We start from the raw sequence: 24,686 nt of genomic DNA on the forward strand, positions 1-24,686 counted from the left end.
TACATTATTCTGTTTTTTTTATTGATGTAAAAATCAGGCACATCAGCTGAGCTCGTGGCTACATCAAAATCAGTAGCTGGGCAACACACAACCGGTGCACTGCTTGCCCTCAAAAGACGCCACAAAGCTTTACCCTCTCTCCCTCCTATATATCTTGTAGATACTTCTCCATATAAATAATTACATCATGCTGCCCGGTGCTGACGACAGTAAGAAAAGAAGGAACCTAAAGAGCATGGCGTCGAAGGAGTTCAAATGAAATGTGCCCGCATTTTTCAAAATGCAGCTCTCCAGAGTACTTGGCGCAATCGCGACAAAGCTACAACAAACACGCTTGAAACAAATGAATCCTGTAGTAGTAAAAATTCAAGGAAGAAACAAAAAAGACCTATCTCACAAATTTCACATCTTCTATTCACAACACCACAAGGTCAGAGTCGCAGAGATGCGGGAGTCACGAGGTTCATCAAATTAGATGCCGCACTGTCATCTTTGCATTGTGCACACTATAGCGTACCATATTCAACAATGTAATTAACTAAGTATGCACGGTTAGACTGCATATGCACTCATTAGAAATTTCTTTTTCCCAAGAAAGAAAATAAATTGTGCATATTTTGTCGGACATATAAGAGTGACATGCTGGGCTTTGAAATTGGTTTATTAACAAAGCAAAACATATTTCATTGTAATTTAATAAAATACGGTTGCTTTGGGATGCAGTGCTGCAGTACAACATTGTAGTGACGGGAATTTCTGTGGCAGAACCCGTCATCCAGAGGTCAACTCAAAGCAGGGTTTCGTCACTACAACATCAGCATGTCTTCCAATTATGTCTTTTTGTAACACAGACATCGCTGTCAAACCAACAATAAAAAAACGCCATAAGCATGATAATACCGCAACACACAACTCGAAGTCAACTCTAGCTCGACGCAATGCAGCTCGCACCGTTTCTGAGGCAGGCTGCCATCCCTTGACCAAACGTGTATATATATTTTTCTTACAATTTATTTCTGCATGTTTATCAATTCACACCGGCAACCTCTTCTCGATCTTGTCCACCACGTCTTGGCTCACACCAATCTAACCGTTAAGCCTTTGTCGTAAGAATTTTTCAACCAGTAAGCGACGAGAAAAGACTCCTTTCGAGCTATGCACGGCTAGCGTCAAGCCAAAGTGGTTATGGAACCGATACGAAGTTTTTGGGCCAGCTTGGCCTGCGGCTTTCGGTAATTAAATGCCTCGGGGAAAAACAATGAACACTTTCCTGCGGAGCACCTTGTCACAGTTAGACTGGCGAACACAATTTTTTTTTTCCCGTTTCTGTGAGAAATGCTACCTGTCATTAAATTCAGACACATAGGAAAAAAAGAAGACATCAAGTGTCATGGAAATGTTTGCTTGTCATCCAAAAGTAACAAAGAAAAATCCTAAAACTGGCATGTGCTGTATACATACCTCAGCGGTTTGCTGGAAGCCAAAGCAGATATCTCTTTCTCCTTTACAAACAGCAGGAATACTACCCAGACAACACGAGAAAAACAGGTTAACAAAGGTAGTTCAAGTGTAGAGTTCACCCATGAACTTAACCATGTTTTTCCGTCATCTTCCAATGAACTGAAACTGGTAGAGGAGATGAACGAAAAAAGAAGCCCCCTTTCTACGGTTTTGTGCACAATAAACGGGCACCGATCGTCCATCACGTTTGGTGACCCTCCATTGATATCTACATATTATCGATGAACTTCACCACCATTCAGGTGAACCTGCACTGACTTCCGTTACTATATAAAAAAAACGAAAAAATGGTTCTTAACTAAAAGGAAGTTGCTGCTGCATGCCTGCATCCTTATCACAAACAAACAGGGTCACCAAAAAATTACGCGGCTCGTTAACAACATTTGCCAGGTCATGAGTGGTGCTGTGCACCTCCCAGTGGCGGAGCTGTGCAGTTTGAGCGGCGACATGCCTGCGGTACCTCACCGTGCAATTCACACGTCGCAAAACTGTAGAAAGGAGGCTACGAGGAAAACAAAAAAAAACCCTCTCGACGCATTAGCGTGCGTAACTCTATTGTTTTTGTTCCTCACCATGTCTCCATCCCGCGAAAAAAAAAAAAAAAAAAAAGAACTCTAAGAGAGCTCCAAGGCGACCCGAGAGCAAACTCTCAGTTTATAACTGCGCATAGTATGAGAGTGAACAAGGTCTCGTGACAACAACTAAAGCCCAGAACGAAGACAAAAAAAAATAATGGATGGCTTGTAGTCGCGCACAGCCAACAGTTGCCAGCTACGCTGGGAGGGTAAAGAACGGAAGGAACCAATAGCAGCAGCAGTGGCAGCGGCAAGAGAGAAAAAAAACCCTAGGTTGGCGGGTGCAGTCTGATGATGCTCACGCGTCCAGGTCGCGGACAAACACAGTCTCTGTCTTCCCGAGTCCAATCTCGGCAAAACTTGGCGGCTCGGGGCACTCGTGTGTGGGCTCACAGGGCAGTGTCCGCCGCGGGAAATTTGTGATGATCTCGAAGCTGTTGGGCGCGTCCGCTTGGCAGAACACGTAGAAGTACAGATACTGGGCCGATACGGGACGGGGGTAAGTGAAAAGAAAAGGAGGAATGATGAGGCAACGTTAAGGCAATGCTGTCATTTGAATATCACGGCAACGTTAAGGCAAACCTGTCGTTTGGATATCACATCACTCATTAGAAGTTCCACTCGGCCATTCACGTGTACCTATTGCACTCAAGATGACGTGCAACAAGAGAGCGCACGGCCGAACGATATCCAATGTTGAGCATGAATTCTACTTGCCCTCGCTTCCACAACTAAACGCAGTTCTCTCGTTTGGGGGTGACAATGGATTAGAAAACGGCAATTAGTTGTGAAAACAAGGGACAGTGAAACCTACCAACAAGCTTGGAGCTCGTTTGGCTGCTCCCTGCCATGTTTCACGTTATACTGAATGCGACAGAACAGTCATGGACAAATGAATTGCGCAGATGAAATTACGAAGTATATAAGGAGTTTTGCGAGTGGTAACTTGTGAGCGCTATCTCGGACCGCTACTTATGTGGTTGCAAATGGTGCTTTACACTTCAAATTAAGTGCAAAAGCTGAAATCGTGCCGACGATAAGCGTACTGGCAGAAAAAAGAACGAAACAATGCAGTCTTGTTAACTCTAACTTGTTTATACAGCATAGACCGCTTATAATATAAGTCGCCGGAGTCGCGAATATCCGCACTACAACCAAAACAACATTTTTGAAAGGTTGCACGTGTTCAAAACATGACCAACGGGTAGGCGCGCGATTCCGACTCTCGAGGCATGCGACTGGAACGTAAGTTAGCGTCTGCTTACATTTGGAAATGTTGAACGGTTAGCGTCCACGGACCTGGGGTGTCGACATAACGAACGTGGAAAAAATGCGCCGTCACGGGAAGTCGCCGCGGTAGCACACTGCGCGTGCGCCATGTCGAAAACGGTGGCAACCACAAACCACCACTCGAGTGTTTCACACGCACGCCTGCGTTTTCGTTAAAGATGTAAGTCACCCCTTCTAAATCCAACAACTGCAAAATGTTTCATTGACTCGGCACCAAACCGCAACTTCTGTAGTCCGCCGCCACCGACATGGCGCTCGTTAGGCCTAGCGTGCGCGTTGCAACTTGGCATGCCGCCGCGAGAAGCTTGCCCTAGGCAACACGGAGATCGGGCGTACAAGAGATCGCACTCGCGAGCTAAACTGAGGGCATCACGCGTGAAATGCAGTTTCGGTTCGCGGTCGGGAGAACAGCCGCGGCAACTGCACGTCGATCAGGAAATGTTACTACGGGCCGAAAACAAGAAAATATCCGGACCTCGAAGAAAACCTTGCAGACTTTCTTAAGCAACTCAGCCTATAATGACTTTGTTAAGGCAACAGCACGCGACCGACACGTATCCAGAAGTGATCTTAGAGCCAGCACAACAGGCTCGCGGAAGAAAAGGAACTGCCATGACAATCAATTTTATATTCTTTGAAGGAAAATTGTGCTTGTCTCTTAATTTTTTTTTCTAATCATCAACATAGGAGCGTGCTAGAGTTTTATCATTAAAATATGGTAGCAAATATCTTCATGAGCTTTTTATTTTTGAACCCGCGAAATTGGGTGCTCGTAAGATTCGTGTAAATACTCTGCTTAAAGGCATAGTTTTTATCTAGATGAGCCAAATAAATTCTTTTTTCTTGTCTTTTTGCCCCCATTGTCAGTCTACTCCATTCAGTGTTTTCAAGTAACATATTTGGATGCACTTGGCATGTTAGCATCTCTTTTTGGGGGCACTTCTGATAAGCCGAACTCCTGATAAGACGAACAGATGACTGCGGTCCCTTTGAGTTCGTCTTAACGGGAGTCTACTGTACAGTAGAACCCCGCTGTTACATTCCTCACTGCTGCGTTTTCCCGGCTGTTACGTCGTTTTCCGCCGGTCCCGGCATAGCTCCCATAGGATACAATGTATTGGGAACCCCGCTGTTACATCGTAACTGTCAGACCGTTCCCGTATGATACGTCGCGAATTGCGCTCGGAGCCGACTGAGTGACTACCGAAGAGAGCGGCCATGGTGCATTTTCACGCAGCTTGGCCTGGTTTGACCGTAATATTAGCCGCATGAGAGGCGCAAGCAACAGGATTTTTCAATTGATGCAAACAAAAGCTTGGAGATTCGTGTTGCAAAGGTGGCGTCTATGATGTAATTGCTCGCGAAAGCAAGGCCTTCGAGATTGGCATTCACTTCTGCCATCGCGTTGGCATAGACTCATCATCATCCTTATTTGTCGGAGGACGGGAGGAGTTCGAGCTGGTTGGAGCTCGCATGGTCGTGCACGCAGTTCGCGGTCGGACTCGGCGTGCTGGTCGTAATTGCGTGTGCTTAGTTCTTTCATGCCTACAGCTGTTGGCGTTAAAAAAATCACATACATTGATTACGTTTCTGTGGATGAGGCCGTCCCCAGCTCTGCGTTTCTATCCATCGACTAGATCGCGGCCGAGCGCGCCAATTTTCGTGCTGCTCGTAAGCATTGAAATAAAATTCTGTACCACTAAATATTTTGTCGTTTTTCCTGTTTTTCGGCTCTTACGTTTCCCATCTCTTACGTTTATTTCCTACGGTCCCTTCAAAAACGTATCAGCGGGGTTCTACTGTACCACCAAACCTTGCTCTACACAACTGCGTATAACTGACTGTTTTCTTAAACTGAAATAAACGTAGGGAAAGTGGAGAAAAGAGCGATCGAAAAAACGACTAAGAGTTGAATCCACATTGCCCACATTCCACATGCTTAGGTTATCAGCAACGCGGAAGTGGGGACAAAAAAGAATGAAAGTGAACATGATTACTAGAGTCGCTTCCTGCGTGGAGCCACCCTGATGCGCTGGACTGGTGACTTTTAGTCGTATCAAGTCTATATCACCACCACGTTCAAGAAAGCTACTGCAACTGCTGTTCCAGATACAAATGCAATGTTGAATTTGTAACAACAACACACCTTGAGTGACTGTGTCCGCCTGAACCGCCTCTCGAGACGGGTTCCCGTTGGAAGTTTGATGACGAGGTGGATGCTCCCAGGGTCCGAATCAGGCGGCTCCTCAGGGATCTGGTCCACGAGCTCCAGCTTCATACGCTGAATCTCCTACAAGGGAAGTAAGAGTAATCACTTGCTTCACTTCCTCGGGCACTGCATCCATCCTTCATTCCATCCGTCCATCCGTCCATCATTCCATCCGCCCATCATTCGGTTCGGCTTCCCTGCACACCTTTCGTAACGCACTCCCAGTATGATGCCCGTACAGGCCTGTATTTTGACCAACAGATCCATTCACTCACTCTTGCTCAAGTTATGCGCAGCACGCGAATGATATCGACGCTGCACACATAGCGTAGAAAAAGAAAAGCAAGAATCACGCAGTCGACGGTGATGACGGGGAGATCTGCTTGTGCGGTGGCACAGCGTAAACTGGAATGGCCGGCAGCTTGTGGATTTGCCTAAGACTCATCCTCTTGGCTTCATACGGCTCCGTGACATCACAAATTGGAAACGCCAAGCCATACAAGTGATATCTTAGAATAATTATGAATGCCTGCCGAAACTCACTTCACACGTGCATCTACAAAAAGATTACTATCTGGGAAATGTTGCAAAGATTAATTGTAATGAATGCAGCTGCAAGGACATCTAACAATGTAAGCACAAAGATGAGACAGAATCTGTGTCGTATGCTAACGATCATTTCCGTGGCAACTGAATGATTGCAGAGCAAAAAAAATTGCAACGTTTTACATGCTGAAATAACGACATGTTTATGAGGTGCACCGTAGCAGGAGACTCTGGAGTAATTACTGACAAGCCGGGTGCTTTGACGAGTTCCTCAAATCTAGGTCCATGGGTGTTTACTATGCACCTCGTCTGTAATGAAATGCAGCCACCATACCCAGAAATTGAACCCATGCCCCGCTACAGCCACAAGCCACCGCAGCGGGTAGTACGCAGGCCAAAAGTCTCTATAAACCTTCGTACAAAATTCTATGCTTGACCATGCTTTCTACAATGCATCTGAGACGGTTCAGTCATCTGTACCAATACCAGCATTACACGGACACTTCTGATTGCACTCAGGGCTGATCCAGATAGGATTTCTCGATTATGATCAAGGAGATTAAAAATAAATTCTAGAGCAGAAGCGCTACCTTACAGGCAAAAGTGAAGCCAGCACTTGACCACCTTTTATCTCGGAAACAGACTCTTTTCTGGTGGTGCCTGCTTAGAGATCAAGTTTTCTTGCTCTGTTAACGTAAAAGCTGGGTCAATTCTGAAGAAAGAGATTGTTGTTCCCTAAGAAAGTAACATGGCCAGATGAGCGTTGATGACTTGATCTCCCATAAAATTTGCCAACTTTGAGGTTTCATGAGAAAGCCAGTGACACAAACACACACATTAAGCAGTACCGTATTTACTCAATTCTACCGCGCCCTCAATTGTAATGCGCACCCGTTTTCCGCGACCAAAAAAAAAAAAAAAAAGTAAAACATCGATTGTGACGCGCACCCGTTTTTCGTGAGAGAAAAGAACAAATATAAGTCCGTAGGAATCAACCTTCGCACATTCCGAAGAACAAGTATTAGGGTTTTAAAGAACTAAAGTTTCAAAAAATAAAACACAAAGTCAAAACAGGCCTTGCCGCTAAACTGTCACCACTACGGTGGTGATACGAGTCGCGCAATCGATCAGTCCTCGTCGCTGTCGGACAACTCCTTGTCGCTGTAAACGCTCTTCGATTTCGGGAAACCAGCCCTGCTTTGGTCCACTGAAACCAGCTTTGCCGTAAAAAATCTTCTGCTTCTGTTTGCGCCAGTCTCGCACACATGTTTCGGGAACTCCGTACGACCGTGAACCGTGATACGGCCCGATTTCCGTCTGTCTCTGCACTGGTAATAACTTTTCTTTTAAATGCGGCATCGTGGTGCACTCGTCGAGTATTTGGAGTCGGCACTTCCATGCCGTTGATGCGAATGCAGAACGGGATGACGAACTCCTCGGCACACATACAAACTGAAACAATTGCAGAAATGGCTGAGGCGAGTAGGAGGTGGCCATTTTGAAATGCCGATGGCAATATGATAACCGAGTTTCTTTTTTTTTTTCGGTACTCGATTCTAACGCGCATGCGATTTTCAGACTCATTTTACTGAAAAAAAGGTGCGCGTTAGATTCGAGTAAATACGGTACCCGTCTCATAAAATTTCCAGGGCATGGGAGGAAAACACTCCCATTTTTCTTCACTGAACGCTGTTTTATCCTGCCCCTACCAAGACGGCGGCTGTGGCCACCATTTTAATAGGGGCAGAATAAAGAGCGAAGCCGTAACTACCACACCAGCAATTCTTTTTAACCCTACTTTATTATAGTCAACAATGGTTGCAGCTACACAAGTAAAACTAATCCGAACTGAGTTTGGTGTACACTCAAACCTCGATATAACGAACATGGATATAACGAATTATCGGTTATAACGAAGTAAATTAATAACTGTCTTGTAATAGATACAGTGTTAAAAATAAACGCTTGTAACGAATTTTCGGATATAACGAAGTTGTTTTCATGGCAGATGTGACTTTGTTATAATGAGGTTTGAGTGTATATGAGAGTTAAATTGTGACCTGAAAGCCAGATCGCATTCGTAATAGTCTTGATCCCGGTCAGGCCTGATCGCAATTGAAAGTGACTGTGACGGCAGCTGATCTGGGTCGAGCCTAATCCGGATTGGCCCTGATTGTGACAGAAAGTAACCATATGACACCAGTATTTAAGCTTTGCTTTGTGCAAAATGAGCTTTTAAGAGAGCCTGACCTCTTTCCTCTGCTGCTCCTGGAGAGCCTGCTCCCGCTGGCGCTGCTCTTCCTCCTCTTGACGCTTGACCTGCTCGAGTCGCCGCCTCTCCTTCTCCTGGTCGGCGAGCAACGAGGCCTGGTACGCCTCGTCCTGCTGCTGCCGCAAGCTCTGCGTCAAGGATCGCTCGTCCCTGTGCGTCCACGAAAGAGAGAGCGTGAAACCCACAGACAAAGAAGTCTGTGTCAAAGGAATCTGTCAGGCTGTGACCAGACTCGGCAGTGATGAAATTACACTTTTTGCTGTAATGGGCAATGTAATGAATTAGTGCTTCAAACGAGCAATTTCATGAAAATTATTCATTACGTTCCCAATTACTTTGGACTATGAATATACAGCATTTGATACAGATAATGAATGAATGAATGAATGATTCAGATATGAATATACAGCATTTGTACTTCCCTCATAGCATAAGAAATGGACCGGAAAAGGACACAAAAATAACAAAGGCAATTTAATCTGCGTGCAAGATCTCGAATGTGGGAACGAGGCAGGCCCACAGAAAAGCCACACAGAATCTGAACTCAAAGCCATGGGTTAGTACATAAATGATCAACTTTTGTTAAAGGGGTACTGACACGAAAATTGTAATTTGTCATTTTCTTGCATCAAATCAAAGGCCAAGCCCTCAAGAGCCTAGAAAATGTACTGCTAAGCGCAAGTGCAGCCTCAAGAAGTAATTACAGCATGTTTTTAAAAGCTAGTTTCGGCTTCTACTGTACCCTGACGTCACAACATGGTATGAGCTTCTCGTCACGTGCTTGCGCAAGATATCGCGACATTCCCACGGACGCTCTGCACCATGGCTCCATTGGTGACGCACAAGCGGCCATATTGAATGTTTTGGTGATGCAGAAGCGGCCACTTTGGAAGTTGTGGTACCTGGCGTCATCACAACTAGCCAGACTGCTGTGTGAAGTCACGGGAATTAGCACTGCAGCCTGACATCAAGCTAGCGTCGATGACAGTAGGTGCGCCATGGAAAAATGAACTTTAATAAAGTAAAATATCTTATCGGCGTTTGCTGAGCTTCACACTTGCTCAGATCTGTCTCTGTAGACAGGAGATTTATATGGCAGAGCAAACTCTCCTTCAAAAAAAAGTGTCAGTACCCCTTTAAAGTAATTCAAAGTAATTTCATCATTTTTCAAAAGTAATAGTAATATAATGTCATCACTTTAGGCCAGCTATAATTTGTAATGTTGCAATGTAACTACTTTTTCGGAGTAATTTTGCCACCTCTGACTACGACAGCATGCTTGGCCAGTGCGACAGTTTCACGACTGGGCAAGGAGAAAATGTGGGTTATGTCTTGGCAGAACAGATGGCACGGCAGGTGTGTTCCCACTGTTTACATGCTCTTCTATGAACATGAAGCACAAAAAAAGTTTCGATACCATCCCATATACAGTGCAGACCACTTATAACGTAACCGCATATAGTGCAGGACCGGTTATAATGCGGTCTTTTTCGACTCCCGTTTACCCTCCCATAGAACCGCATGTATACGCATACCGCTTATTGTGCAGTCCCCCAAGATGAAATACCGTTTATAATGCGGTTGCGGGAAAATATTTCTGACAAACGCTGTAGCGAGTGCTGTTCTCAAAGGAGGTACGCCGCTGGGGAGGGAGCGACGAGGTCGTTACGAAGGGCGAGGGCACGCACAGTGAACGAACGAGGGGCGGAGGGAGGAAAAAGACCGCGGCAGCGCTGTGCGGGCTCGCCGAGTGGGGAAGGATGGTGGTTGCCTAGGCGACGGAGTAGCCTTTGCACCGGCGGCGGCAAGGCCCCGCGGCCGCCGCGGCCGCTTGCCGGCAGCGCGTCAAGCGCGTTCCGCGTGGAACGTACAATCGCGTCCTCACCAAGTGCGCTTTTCCTGTCGGGAAAAGCGTCGTCGTTATCACACTTGCTAGAGATATCGCGTTTGGTACCTCGTCCGCAAATTGAAAAGTTATGCGGCTTCATGACGCGAGCTTTCGCCTTTTCTGCCAGTGCGCGGACTTAAACGAGCTTGGCGAGCTTTTGTCGCCGTTGATCTCCCGGCCGCTAACACTAACTTCATATCACGCGCGCTGTTCTTGGGTTAGTGCTTGAGTGCGATCTTTTCGACGTCCGACCTTCATGTTGTCTTGGTCAAACTTCCCGCGACAACATGCCGAACCGCAGGCTAGGCCTAATCAGCGTTGGTTGCTTTTCGGTAGCGGTCGCGGGCGATAAAAGTTGCGGTTTGGGGCGGAATCAACGAAACTTTTTGCGATGGCTGTACTTGAAGGGAAGGGAATCATATCGTTAATGAAAACGAAGGCATGGTTGGCACAAGCAACTCCCGAATGGTGGTTCCGGATTCGATTGCAATGTCTTGGACATCGCGTGCGCGCCCTTGAAATCGAACGAACGGTACCGCGCTCAGCACGTGAAATTTCGGTCGCGATTCGACATGGTTTCTGTGTAACGCGCATACCTCGAGGTGGCCTGAAACGTAGTCGGCGAATTTCCGCGATGGCACTTTGTTTTGTTTGCTTTTTTTCCCCGTGTTCATTTCGTTGGCAATGCGGGTACGTCTTTGGCGGTTAATTTTTGAACATTCGGAGATTTAAGTGGTTGTAAGCGCCCCAAATCGCATATGTCGATTATCGGACACGCGAGGCTACATGCTCAACACGTTTTGCGCAAGTGCAGCCTTTGAAGAAGGTTGTTTTGGTTATAGTGCGGTACCGCTTATAGTGCGGATATTCGCGACTCCGGCGACTTACGTTATAAGCGGTCTATACTGTATTGGACGTCTTCCCAGATCTCATTCGGTAACATCAAGAAACTGAAGTGACAGACGTTTAAACGGCAGTAATGTTAATTTCATGTCATGCTGCCTTTAAAATGAGCTACCAGCAGCAATTCTGGAGCAGATGTCTGCTGATGAAGCTCCACCAAATGGCCTTGAACTGACAAGAACAATGACCCAGCTGCTAAGCCGCCACTGTGGGTAAACACCAAAACAACAAAAGCCAGATTGTAGACTAGCCCGGGCCAATTCATTGTGGTGAAGGTCAAGCCCTACTGACCTCTCCATGCGTGCCGTGATGAGAGCAGCTTCGTTGTCGACCATGATTTGCTGAAGCCGCAACAAGACCGTGTCCGGCTCCATGAGGCCTTCGAGACGGCCGACCACCGTCATACGGTGGTCCCGCAACACTATCATGGCCAGGAATGGGTATGTGTTCTCCCGAAGTGCCTGTGACACTGCGCGAACGACAGTCGAGGATCTATGCTATAGCATTTCGTGCAGAGTGAACAAGAGGATGCTACATTATAAAAAATTCTAGACTCTTCTTTTTTTTTTTAGGAAGCAAGGACACACTTACAGGTTCAAAAGAAAAAAAATTGTGTAGACACCCTCGTTAGCTCTTTTCATCTAGTTGCTGCTTCACAGCTACCTCAACGAGCAGTGCAATATGGTGAGGCAAGAGCTATTGAGCACGAAACCTGATCACTGCGAGGTGTGGCAGACAACCGTTTGATATCATACCTTGCATTCTGGCTAGGGCCACTGTGCAAGGACTCGTGGACAGTAAGTATGCTGGAGAACACTAAGCTTCGCATAAAATACGACACAAGGAGAGGCCAGTATAATGTGCTCCACATATCATAGTGCTCTATCACCGAAAGGAGATTTAAGTGCACAGATCGCCCACTCACCTCGGTAACCTTCGGAGTGGTTGACGGAACACGCCCAGAACAGCATGTGTCCGTTGATGAAGTCTATTAGTGGCTGGTGGGACAGAACGTTCCTGCAAATGAAATTAACCAATGACACGCTATCAAAATTGCCGAAAACGACGAAGTCCTGTGCCACATGCCTCAACACTCAAAGCCTGCTTTGAGTACGTTCAATTCGCCTCCGCCGCTATGGACTGGTTCATGATGGTGCACGAGAAGTTTAGAAATTGTGCTAGTTGAGTTTGGCGGTACAGGCGTGACATGACGGTTAAAGCTAACAGTAAGGTGCTGACACGGGGCAGGCCACATGTTTTGTCCACTTTGCGTACTCGAGGTTGTGAGGTAAATCTACGAGGTTGTGAACGGCACACAGGCTAGGTTCTGAGGTTTAATTACACCCTATGTCGTACAGAAATACCAGATGAGCACAAGTGTGGTTCAAACGGCACTGAAGTCTATGCGCTGCGTCGTCTACTCTGCTGTTACTTCGAACCAAAACGTTTGCATCAAGTGTCATCAGAAAGGGTACAGGCAAATCGTGAACCAGCCCTGCACCTTTCCTGAGCCCATTTGAAACGAATGATGCATTTCAGAGGTCGCTCTTTGCTGCACTACTACAGTCAAACCTCGTTAATACGTACCCGCTTTAAACATATTAACGGTTAAAACGTAGTTGCGACGAATCCCCGACCGAGCCCCATAGAGCCCAATGCATTCGCTGACCGCTTAAGCCGTAGTGGTTCGCCCTATGCCTACCGGTTAGGGCGTACCCTGCGCCCGAGATAACCTTTTGTGCCATAAAATTTTACGTCACCGCTGAAAATCTCGACGCCACAATGTGCCGCCAAAGGTTTTCCGTCTTTTCTAGAAGTGCGGAGATCGGTCGATCACCGATTCAGACTTCCGTGCGATTGCGGCGACGCCTTTGCACGTAAGCATCGGGAAAGAACGAAGGCTAGGCGGCGGCCACCGACGAACGCGTCAGCATGACTTATCGCCGACAACCTTATCACAATAAGTATCTTCAGCTATCTGCCCGGACACGCGTGCAGCACAGCGCTACTTTAAGCCTACTGCACGCTTTTACTTGGCGACAACCTCAACGCGCTGGGCCGCCGATCGCTGCCGCCTCGTGCGGGGCTGCGTTCAAGCGCGCACCGCTATGTAGAAACAAAGGCAGATCGCTGTTGCGGAGTTGAGCATTGCGGGTCGCGGACGCCGCGAAACCTCGCTGCATTGACGATATCACGCTAAACGCACGCGTACGCTACAGCAAGCGTAGCACTGTTGTAACCATATTGCACGCTTTTATTAGGCGACCACCCAACGCGCCTCCGTTCGCTGCCAGGACCGCTACAGCGTCGCGGAGGAAGCTCGACATCGCTGCGTTAACCAAACAAGCTACTCGCCGCATCTGTGCACGGTCTGGAACGAAGTGGGCACGAAGAACAATCCCACGACTGATGCGCGCGTGCGGTACAGCAAACGGCCCGGTAGTGACGGCGTACGTGAGCCGAGCAGGCGACGCGCTGCACGCAACTACCCAGGAGACGATCGGCTCCACGCGGCCGTATCGCGTGTCAGTTTTCGTTTTGTAGCAGATCGCGGTACGGACGCATACACATATATTGCGGAATGCAGACACTGTCCGTTTTGTCGCTATGTCGGTCACTGCGTATCCCGGACCCTTTAATAGTTTCGAAATGCTCTTTGGCGTGGCCACCGCGCGCTATCGGGCGGTCGTGCGAGAGTGCTAGGATATTTTCTCCACTTTGGCAAAAAGAAAGAAAAGGCTTTGCGATGGGTACTTTAGACAATATTTGCTGTGGCACTCTATTTCTCTGCTGGCAGCGATGGCGTACGCCAGGAGAGGCAAATTTGCACTTGGTGGTTAATGCGTACTACCGTTTAGTGCGTAGCTATGCCGCGTTCCCGGCAGGTACGTATTAACGAGGTTTCACTGTACAACGAGCGGTGGGGTGCCGCACCACTTGAACTGGTTCAGGTGGCGAAACGAACGGAGCTTGTAAGTCTCTCAACACCAACCCACCTGCAAAACGTCGGTGTGTCTTGGTGGTCATCACCATGCAGGTATATGAGAAGGAACTTCAGCTCACGCTTTGCATCATTTAAGGCCTGCATAGAGAAAAGCAATCAGTACTTTTAGAAGAGATGGCTGCAGGCCTTAATAACTCCACTATCACAGCCAAGCATGCTGTCAGCAAGTAGTATGTACTAAAGGCACTGGCCTTTTATTTAAAGAGACACGAAATTGAAACAATGAATCAGTTTAGATTGATAAAGTGTACTTCGGGAATTCTAATGTTGCTAATTTCACCATCAGAGGTTTATTAGAGGAGGAGAAATCATAGAGGAGGAAATCAAGGTCAAAGTTTCATTTCTAAATTCCATGCCGAAATCTCTGCTTGTGACGTCAGATTTCGAAGTGTATTTTTTTATACTTTGGCAACATTTGCTCTATGAAACTTCCCGAAACTTGGTGTGTTAAGTCTATGGCCCCCTCGGAGGACAATGTACTTCATTCTTACTGATTAGGAACTACATATGACCTAGTAGACGACGTCAAAATCTATGACGTCACGGCGTTTGGTAAGGGAATTTCAAGGTGGCATCCCCACCCACATTTTCTTTTTGCACGTTTTCTCGCTTACCAAGCGTCTTCTCGCAACAAGCGTGGTGATTTTTGAAATGTAGTAGAGTAATTTACTAATATGAGAAAAAACTTTTTTCTCTTTAGCGTCCCTTTAATGGTCGCCACTTCCGACTGAAAACCACTTTATAATAATCTTGGGAGCCTTGGCACTGTAAGCTATAAACTGCTTTCTGTATGGGCTTCATAGGTTTCCTTAGTACGTATGAAACCTTGACAGAGCCTTTGTTACGGTCTACTACATCCAATAGTAACTACGCATGTTCTAGACACTCAGTTGAACATTAACCTTGCTAACAGCTCCGAAACAAACTCAACACAAGTTCATTAAAATCCACACAAGTGGCTTTGGCCACAAGGGTGGCTTAAGGCATTTCAAGTGCTAGAGAACGACAATCATGCTTGAAATCTATGAAGTCAAAGCGCTACCAGTGAAAGAATTAAAACTGGAAATTAATACTGTCAAATTTGCGATAATTTCGCTTTTGATGTACGTCTGCAGTGTGCACGCCATTCCTCCGTTCCATTAGCGCTACCAGCATACGAACGCACATAATCAACAGAGTTTGTCAAATCTTTTTTGATGTGTATAACAATGCCAATTTTGAGATAATAGTTATGCATGTATGGTCTGCTTTTTATCAGAAAATGTTTCCACAAAACACTGGGTTGAGTGTTCAAATTCTATAGAAAGTCTTACCTTTGCCAGTCAGCTAAACTGCATTTCCAAGCAGATGCTGTAAATCTAATGAAAGTGGAGCTTGCGGCACTTTGAAGGGGTGGGCGCTTAACGTATAATTTTCAGAATTCTGAAGTTTCGGAAATGTTAATACTAAGCGCTTGCGCGAAACTAGGCACTTTTGCGGTACTTTACTTTCCGGTATGTACTAATAAATGCAGGCTCACCTGGCTGTATGTGCCCTGGTAAAAGACTGGATGATTGCTCCCATATCTTGTCTCAAAGGTCTGAATGAAGTTCAGCACATCAGCCAGGGGATCTGTACCCACTGTAATGGCAAGGACACAGCAACTGAGTGACATGGGAAGCTCTAAATCAGCTTGCTCTTTATGCAGAGCTGCGGACTAAGTGGTCTTAAGAGTAAGCTCAACTAAGTGATTGGTTGATTGGTTAACCCAGTTTAATCACACAACACGCTGCGGAGTTACAACAGAACTTGTGGAAAGTTCCGACTACCTTGAGTTCTTGAACATGCGACCAAGTCTTGCAACACTGGCGCATAAAGTTCCCAAGTCCTAAAAGAAAGCTCCAACACGTCAGGAGCAGTGACCACTGCCATGTTACGATTCCCACACATAATTACTACAGAGTACAAATGCCATGCGGAGAATGTTGATGCAACAGTAGTGGAAGTTTAGGGACAATGTTTGCAGTCATGGGAAATTATTTGAAAGTTAAAAAAATCACAGGAGTTTTCTGTACCTTTGATCTCTGATCCCACTGAGACAAGTCCAATGTAAATGGGAACCAAAATATAGTATCAGGATGCCACATATGGCCAGTGAGCCACTGTAGCAGGTGACGTTAGCTTGTTGCGAGCTACAATTATACTGTTCAAATGTGTGTTCAACTGACGTTTGTTGTTCTTAGGCCACAGCTCAACTGATTCGGATGAAGTTTACCTTAACTCGTAGCACTTTCAAACAATAAGACAAATTCTAGTGACCATAGAAGCAGTTTAGGTCTAAGAACTGAAAGCACCAACGAACCTCTGCTGCGCAAACGCTAGCGATGGGCGAATATTCGAGCGCTTCGAATATCCCAACGAATATTATAGTATTCGAATTCACTTCGACGTGAATTTAAATCATTGGAAATTTCGAAGTACTTGAACTGAACGAATAGATGTATATTTGACTGCATGTAACCCCCTGAAAAGGTGCTTTCACTGTAGCGTGGGGCCGCTATGCCATGAAACCATCTTTCCAGGGGAATCCGCACTACCGCGAAGCCACACTTCACGGCTAAAATGTACGTATTACCTGTATCTCAATTTTTTTTTTTAGTTTAAAAGCGTGCTAAGAGGACTCATATGCGCTAAGTATAGCACATTTTAAAGTTTAACATATTTTGCAACTTATAACTTGGGCCCTATTACTATTCAAATCCTGCCACTATTCAAATTTGCTTCCACTTCACTTCAAACCAAAAAAGTGACAGTCATATATATTTAATTCCAATTCTCAAAAATATTCTGCAAGTTAGTTGGGTCATGACAAAAATGCTAATTTTTCTTTATAATATGTGATATATACTATTGGAACTATAATATGTGATATATACTATTCGTCAAAATCACTGTTTGCTTCGAACCTCAAATTTACTATTCGACCATCCCTAGCAAAATGTGAGCACGAAACCAAAGGCAACTGTAAAGGGAAGACAGCAGTTATCGCGATCAACACACAGATACGCAGCACACATGCAGACCGTCAAATCTTATCTCACGGTCGCGGCTGGTTCAGTATGTACACACGCACCACCACAGGTCCAAGAGCAACTTTTCGTGCTCGCAGCAATTCCAGAATGAACAGCTGTCCAAGTTGCAATTGCAAACTAATCGCAAATGCTTATCTCGCCATAGAATTCATGATAAAATACACGTCAAAGTGGTACATACACATGGTCTGCACGTCTAGCACGAGAGAAATAACCTAACAGCAATAACTCCAATAAAAGCGGTTACCCACCAGAAGTAAAATAATGTAAAGATGGCAACACAACAGCAAAGCTCCATGTTGAAACACCAATCAGGGCACAGAATTACTGCGCAACATTTTCCGAGATTTCAAGTTGTCACAAAACAGGACTCATCAACACTGTTCATAATTTTTCATCGCTCATGTCCAAATAGCAGGATAACCAACTGGAAAAGCCAAACAAGCAAACGAAAATAAAAAACGGAAGTGACCTGGTGCCAGCTGCAATACTTACATCTTCTTGGTCCTGGCCAAATTATCCTCCCTGCGGATTAAGAAAAATGCTGCAGTAAACACTGAGAAGGGATTTGGGTTGGTGCAGGCCTGACAGCAAGGCATGTACATTTCTAATTAAGTGCATTGTGCATTAGGAAAACATGAATGGCATGTGCTAATAGCTGAACTTCAAACTCTAAGAAAGCAACAAACTCCGATGCATATTATTGACGAGCATTCACCCTCGTAAGAACAGCAACTTGTGATAACACAAGTTGATGCATCACGGAACCGCCTTCTAAAACTACAACATCCCGAGACTGCGTAAATGCTGGCTGTTTTCATAGCAAAGTCAACGTTAGCTACAGATCCAGTGTGTACAACTGAACAACACAGTAATAGTCCCTGCATATGCAGCATTGCAGCAAAACTCAAATCCTTGTTCTGTTATAACTACAAGCTCTCCGTTAACAACTGGTATATTTAACACACTACTAGGCAGCAATCAACAATTATATTGACAGCGTATCAGACCCGCAGCCACACTTTGACTACAAGTAGTGCTGTAGCGGCAACCTAACATAACCTAATATAACCTGTATATCTACTACATCACGCTTTTTAATACACTCACATCTTTGCGAACTAAAGTATTTGTGCTACAAGGGTATAAAAAAATGGCTTGAGCAGCTTAAGGCATGTTGCCACCCTTTAAAATAACACTTTTTTTTTTCAAAACGGAGAATTTTTATTTTCGACATTCGAAAAATGTACAGACACTCAGAATTGTGGCCCAGCAAAAATTACACCTCTCTGTGGTTCTGTTCAAAAGTTATATCTTTTTGTGACTACCCTCAAACAGAATATGACATGTTTGGAAGATTTAATTATTGTTTTTCTCGAAACCTGATTTTTAGTCAGTTTTTCTTGCACGAAAGCTCATAACTTTTGAACAAATCAATATTTTGCAATGAAACTTTCCATGCTGCTTGCTTAGACTTAACATTAACCTGTGCAATGAACTAGGATAGCAGAAAATTATAAATAAGTTTTACTGTTATAATATTTCAGTTGAAATGCTGCCATTTGAAACAACACAATTTTTGGTTTTTAGGCTACAATATACCCAATATTGACGATAGCGTAAAGAGCCTAGACCCTTGTACAGCCTACATACACAGCTATAATGCTGTGAAGTCATTTTCTTTTCATATGGTTGGATTGGTAGTTATGACTGCTGGCGTGATGGGCATAGGCGTATTTTACATAATCTGGGCAATTATAATTACTTTCAATGTTTTTACTCAACGCACTTGAAGCGTCCTCGTAAACTGTCCTCCCAAAGTCAAGCACGAAACACTCACTTTTGGGTCAAAATCTAAAAAGATTTCTAAAAAGGTGACAACATGACTCAATGCCTTTGAGTTTAACGCCACTAAAGAGGTGCCACATGTGCTCCCTCAATGGTGTTAGAAATCCCCACGAAAGCCGGTGAGCAACAGAAACCCCTTCATAGGTTCACCGTAAACATCGATATTGACATAAAAATGCTCCAAAAGCCGGGTGAATTCATGATTCTAAAAGATTTACTCCGACCTAACTCAACAGGTAATAACAAAATGACATAGCCATTTTGCTACCTATGCAGGTGGCATCCTCAGCATACACGGGCACCAAATGTGCAGAGGTCGCCCAGTCCACTGCTTTTGGACTGGACGAACTCTGCACATTTGGTGCCAGAGTATAGTGAGGATGCCACTTGCATGGGTGGCGCAACGTCTATGTTATTTTGTTATTACCTGTTGAGTTAGGTCGGAGTAGATCATTTAGAATCAATATTGACGTTCCCGTAGCAAAATGAATGCAAGGACCCACACACAAGGTCAAGCAACTTCACTTACACGCATACCGGATGATGTTTAACAAGGTGTTGTAGAAGAAGGAGAAAGGGAAGGTGATGATGAATTTGCCCCATCCCAGAAGACCACTGGGCTGCCAACTCTGGACAGAGTAGAATAACCTACGGAGTGGAGACGCATTATAAATCAGCACTGACGGCACCAACTTGTAAATCGTTCAAACGTTGTTTCTTTCCTCTAACCATCCTCCAAAAGATTGCAAATGAGAAGAGTTGCAGTGAACAAGGCAAACATTACAAACCTCCTTATCGGTCACAAACGTGAGATGAAAAAGTGAAAAAGTCAGCGTTACACAAGGTCAGTGCCTGATACAATTCTGAGCAATGAAAGAATGGGAGCTTAGTGCCACTTCGTATCAAACTGGCTAATCACATTCTGTTATCAATAACAGTAATTTGCTTCTCTATGCTCCAATGACGCACATGCAAAGTACTGTCCCTTCCCAGTATACATATACCTATGACAATTAGACAATTTGTCCGCTACTATTCATGCATTCTCACAAAGCTGCACGATCCAACTTTCTTTCTGTCTATCCTGGACAAAATATTATGACCGTCTCTTTAGCTATGTGTCATAGTACGATTATTACCCTTAGTTTAACAAGCATTGTTACACTGCATTATGAATTCTTTATGAAAAGCCTCTAATGGCCTTGGCTAGTGGAAATGTAGTGAAACTCTATTGCAAGATAATCAGTAACTTGATTAACGAAGAATTAAAAATTTTGGAAGTGAAATGCCACACATCCATACTACACTGGTAACTTTTCTCCTTTTGATTCGCACTAAGCGAACAGTAGTCTACCCAAGGCATTTGTCACCTTGGCTGGTGATTAGTATATTCCTCCACATGTCACCTCGGTAATATGCAGCGATGGAATGGAAATGGTTGTCACTGTCCTTGCACCTGGTACAAATTTCGAACTTTTGTTCTTGACTCACACATGCTGCTCATTGTTCAATACAGTCTTTGTGCTTTGTTTTAAAGTGGCCCGGCAACCCTTTTTGAGCATGGTCAAAATGCTGCCGATCGGTAGTCGAGGCTCCCGAGAACACGCGAGCCAAACGTTATAGCGCAGCACGCGGCCTGGAATTTGCAATTAATTCTCAAAGTCAGCTAAAAAACGCTTTCTCTTCTCTCTACAAATTATGCCTTACACCCAAATTACTGTGCCATATACCCAAGTCCATGGCTGTCGGCTTATTTGAGCATCGCAAGCTGCATTAGTTACTGTAGCCGCCGCAAGATGCCACCATGGGCCGCGCTCACGATCATACTGACAGTAAGCCGAGTGCTCAAAGAAAAAAAAAAAGTGCTCAAGGTCATGATGCGTGCTGACGATGGGACACATTGTCTTGCCTCCTTGTCATCCTCCTCCCTGCGTAGCTTTCAGCGCACTCGCTGGTACGAAAGGAGAGAGAAAACGCTTCAGGCGTGCGACAAATCCCTGTAAATGCGCTTGTACTTGAAAGATTCCAAAAATTTTTGCGGCATGTGATTCGTAAAGGCTCATGCGCCTATAGTGAGACTATTCCATTATAACTTAGAAAAGTGTTGCAGGGCCCCTTTAATATCATAATATTCTTTTAGCCACTTCTGCATTGCTTGACGTGTACACTACATGACGATGTTTTGTGAGCTACGATTATGCTGCTCAAATGTGCTCAATTATGCTGTTCTAACAACAGTTGCACTTGGAAAGATTACCAAACGCTTCTCTATGCAAGTTTCACAAGATGCAAAGTGTGCTGTTGGTTTAGCGTACACAATGTTGGCCTGTTTACAAAAGTGTTTATAATTAAAGAATGGAGCCTACTCAAGAATTAAAGAGTGACTTTCTCACAACGCTTCATCTTTAACAATGACACAGCAACTGAACCCATAGCTGAAATGATTGCTTCACTGGCAGCTCGGAGGCTGCAAGCACAAACTCACCCCATATGTAACATTTCAAATGCAAACAATATATTTTCCCCATAATTTCAATGACAGATTGCAGCTGAGTTGTAACAAGTTGTGACCTAATTAACACTATAAACTGTCAATGAAAGTGGGAGAATTGCATAGAGACGCTCACAACATCTGAAACTACAGGAAAATTAGTTTCTGAACTAGTGTTCACCTTGCTATAAGTAGGTCTTTACTTTTGAAGCACTGCTATCGAAGCTACATGCTTTGCTACATCACAGTGAGTTTGGAGAATCCGTTCATTGAATATTCTTGAATTGTGAAGCTGAAGTTTCGACGGAAGTTAAAGTTTTGACTTGATGCCTCCCGTCTGGTCCGAAGGCATCATGATAAAAAGTAAACAAAGCACACCAACCATGAATGAATAAGAAAATGACGTTTCGGCTTCCCTGCACAGGAGCTTTGTTCACAACAAAAGCAAGGACGTGCGATATTATGTTGTATTTTTTTTATTCTTTTGTAGTCGGTTTCTCTATCTTTTTATCACTCCTGAAATACATACCTGTATGCCACCCGAGTAAACAAAAAATATCAAATTCGGACCTGAAGAAACGTCTATCATAAAAAAAAAAAGTTTTTTTTTCTTCTTGTACATAACCTACAAGCTCGTAAAGCCGAACCAGTGGTTTATTTACTCGTCTCCGTCTGGGATAACGCAACCCGGCGGATTAGCAGTACACGCAATATTGCGTGCTCCTTGACAGGCACACGTTGACATCACCCTACGTTGCTCGAGCTACCGCGCTACTACAGCCACTGTAGCACCACCTTTGAAGCAATCAACAGAAGCTACATGCAGTCACGCGCTACTGTTATTCGAACAAGCTTGAGCAAACCAGTCACGACCACTGACGAACTGAAAAGCGGTCGCGATTACTCGATTACTCGCCTTTGGTCCGCATGATCGACCACGACCGATGGCTGCCGACTAGAAGGTGGCGAGTAGACGGACGGTGCGCCTTCCTGGATGTTTAACGTGTCTTGAACGGCGACCTGTGACGAGTGAACAAACGCGAACACGTCGATTACCACACGACAGTGAGGCCATCAATCACGAGTAGAAGCAAGCAATGCGCGACGGATTCTCACCTCGAGGTCCCAGTTGTGCCTGTCCAGTATTTCTCGACACCTTTCGAGGTCTTCTATCGTCGTGAGATCCTGCCAAAATGAGAGACATTGAAGTACACGTCTACTAAAAGCAGCGGGATGCTCTAATCGCAACAAAACAGCCGAGCACGCGATAGTTTGCAGTCATGTCACACTCTTTTTCAGAGGTCGGTCGTCGCTACAGCGCGCCAAACTCGTGCTTACCCCGTTAACTGGGAGCACGATAATATTGGTGAATGACAAGACTGGATGCGCACGAGAGCAGTTATCAAAAACGAGTGCAGTTTGGATCGGAACGCTAACGCTTCAGCACGAGAGCTGGAAGCGTAATGTTGTTTATCGAGAGCAACACATGACACTTCATGCGAAACACCTTGCACGGCGCCTCTGATGTGAACGATCACATCTGGTGTGTAGTCCAAGTTATTTTACAAATGCTCTTACCTGAAATTGTAACAGTTTCTCTGTTTGGGATGCTGACAAGTCATTGCTTTCCGCCATTTTGCTTACAATGACCATTTGCGTCACCTGGCGAGCAACATAGACACCAGCGTATTTCTCGATTTCTGAATTTCTGATTTCGCAATTTTATAAGTGTTTTTTAGGTGTTCTGCGCATTAAAGAGAGTACGCGGACATCAGTAAGTGTATCTCTAATTAATAAAACGGTGTTCGTTACTGTCCACAGTACTTTTCACGACCGTATTATTCAAGTTGGCTGCCTTTGGCGCAATATTTATCAAGTTGACACCCATGTCGGAAACACTGTAACCATTCAATTTGCGAATGTGTGGAAGGAACATGGCGATGTCAAAGCGGCAGAAAAGACTCGGCGAAGACGAGGAGAGCGACGGCTCGAACGAGTCGCAAAACGAGGATACCGACTCCGAGCAAGACGACCTGGTCGACACCGAGGTGAACGTGGACTTCGAGGCTCGCACGCCGGACGACTCGGACTTCCACGGCATCAAGAGGCTGCTGCAGCAACTGTTCCTCAAGGCACGTGTCAACCTCTCGGACCTGACCAACCTCATTCTGGAACGAAACTTCGTCGCCAGCGTCATCAAGCAGTGCGACGACGACGTCGAAGACGATGACGACGACGAGGCCATGCAGGAGGACGAAGACGGCGTCTTCGGCGTCATGAGCGTAGTCAACGTCACCGAGAGCCGGCAACGGGAGTGCGTCCAGCAGATCGTGACTCTCCTGCGCGACCACTGCCGCGCTTCGGCGAGCGGACTGGCGGCAAAGTTTGACGAGTACTTCACAGAGGACGGCTACCAGATCGGCCTGGTGATCAGCGAGCGCTTCGTGAACATACCGCCGCGGATCGCGCTACCCCTGTACGACGCCCTGGCGCGAGACGTCGAGGCGGCCAAGGCGGCTGGAAAGAAGTACGACTTCACCCACCTCTTGGTCATATGCAAGCAGTACAAGGCGTCGGAGAACGACGAGGGAGGCGCCGTGTTTGCCAACGCCGAAGAGGAGCTGTTCGAAGAAGAAGCCGACCTACAGTTTGAGTACAACGTGACGCCAGACACCGGTACTGCCGTCGGCGGCGACTGGAAAGAGGAGGACGAAGAGATGAAACAGATACGCAAGGTGCTCGTCATACCGACCACCAAATGGGCCCGCATCATGGACAAGCTCAAGGGCGCGTTGCAGTAATAAAGCGCGCTGCCACTTGCTGGTCATTTGGACATGTGAAACATCCACTGTGTACTCGCCTTCTGTGCTTGCGCGTGTCCTCTAAGAAAAAATCGGCGCTCCCAGTATAGTCGCAGGCTTTTGGTTTTTTGCTCTCTTCAGCAGGGGTTAAAGAAAGCATCTGTAATTGAGCCGGCTCGTTTCCGTGTGCTCACGGTGTCTCGGACTGCACGTCAAGGTCCCAAAGGCATAAGAATTGTATTATATGACTAACATAAAGCAGGGTTT

At 45.5% G+C, this 24,686-nt stretch overlaps 2 protein-coding genes across 2 annotated transcripts; one reads left to right on the forward strand and one right to left on the reverse strand.

Moving 5' to 3' along the window:
- Positions 1–23,321, reverse strand: LOC119396013 (FAS-associated factor 2). Its single transcript, XM_037663044.2, has 12 exons — positions 23,197–23,321; positions 22,735–22,803; positions 22,535–22,638; positions 19,657–19,775; positions 17,775–17,804; positions 15,728–15,828; positions 14,201–14,286; positions 12,130–12,221; positions 11,496–11,673; positions 8,392–8,563; positions 5,533–5,676; positions 1–2,574 (listed from the first exon to the last, which is right to left on the reverse strand). The coding sequence occupies exons 1-12, from the start codon at positions 23,269–23,271 to the stop codon at positions 2,395–2,397; spliced, it is 1,350 nt and encodes a 449-aa protein (XP_037518972.1). The 5' UTR covers positions 23,272–23,321; the 3' UTR covers positions 1–2,394.
- A 169-nt stretch (positions 23,322–23,490) lies between these two features.
- LOC119396014 (BRCA2 and CDKN1A-interacting protein) lies at positions 23,491–24,423 on the forward strand. The gene has a single exon (XM_037663045.2). It carries the CDS (start codon positions 23,538–23,540, stop codon positions 24,417–24,419), a length of 882 nt encoding a protein of 293 aa, XP_037518973.1. The 5' UTR covers positions 23,491–23,537; the 3' UTR covers positions 24,420–24,423.
- The last annotated feature ends 263 nt before the right edge of the window (positions 24,424–24,686 follow it).

This window comes from Rhipicephalus sanguineus, chromosome 6 (genome assembly GCF_013339695.2).
Source record: "Rhipicephalus sanguineus isolate Rsan-2018 chromosome 6, BIME_Rsan_1.4, whole genome shotgun sequence".
NCBI classification, from domain to species: domain Eukaryota; kingdom Metazoa; phylum Arthropoda; class Arachnida; order Ixodida; family Ixodidae; genus Rhipicephalus; species Rhipicephalus sanguineus.

Excerpts from the sequence above, each read along its gene's own strand:
- LOC119396013 (XM_037663044.2), bottom strand. The coding sequence starts at position 23,271 with ATGGTCATTGTAAGCAAAATGGCGGAAAGCAATGACTTGTCAGCATCC. Across the intron at positions 22,639-22,734 it reads GGCACAACTGGGACCTCGAG|GTCGCCGTTCAAGACACGTT; the intron begins GTGAGAATCCGT and ends CACTCGTCACAG. Across the intron at positions 11,674-12,129 it reads CCACTCCGAAGGTTACCGAG|TGTCACAGGCACTTCGGGAG; the intron begins GTGAGTGGGCGA and ends TCGTTCGCGCAG.
- LOC119396014 (XM_037663045.2), top strand. The coding sequence starts at position 23,538 with ATGTGTGGAAGGAACATGGCGATGTCAAAGCGGCAGAAAAGACTCGGC.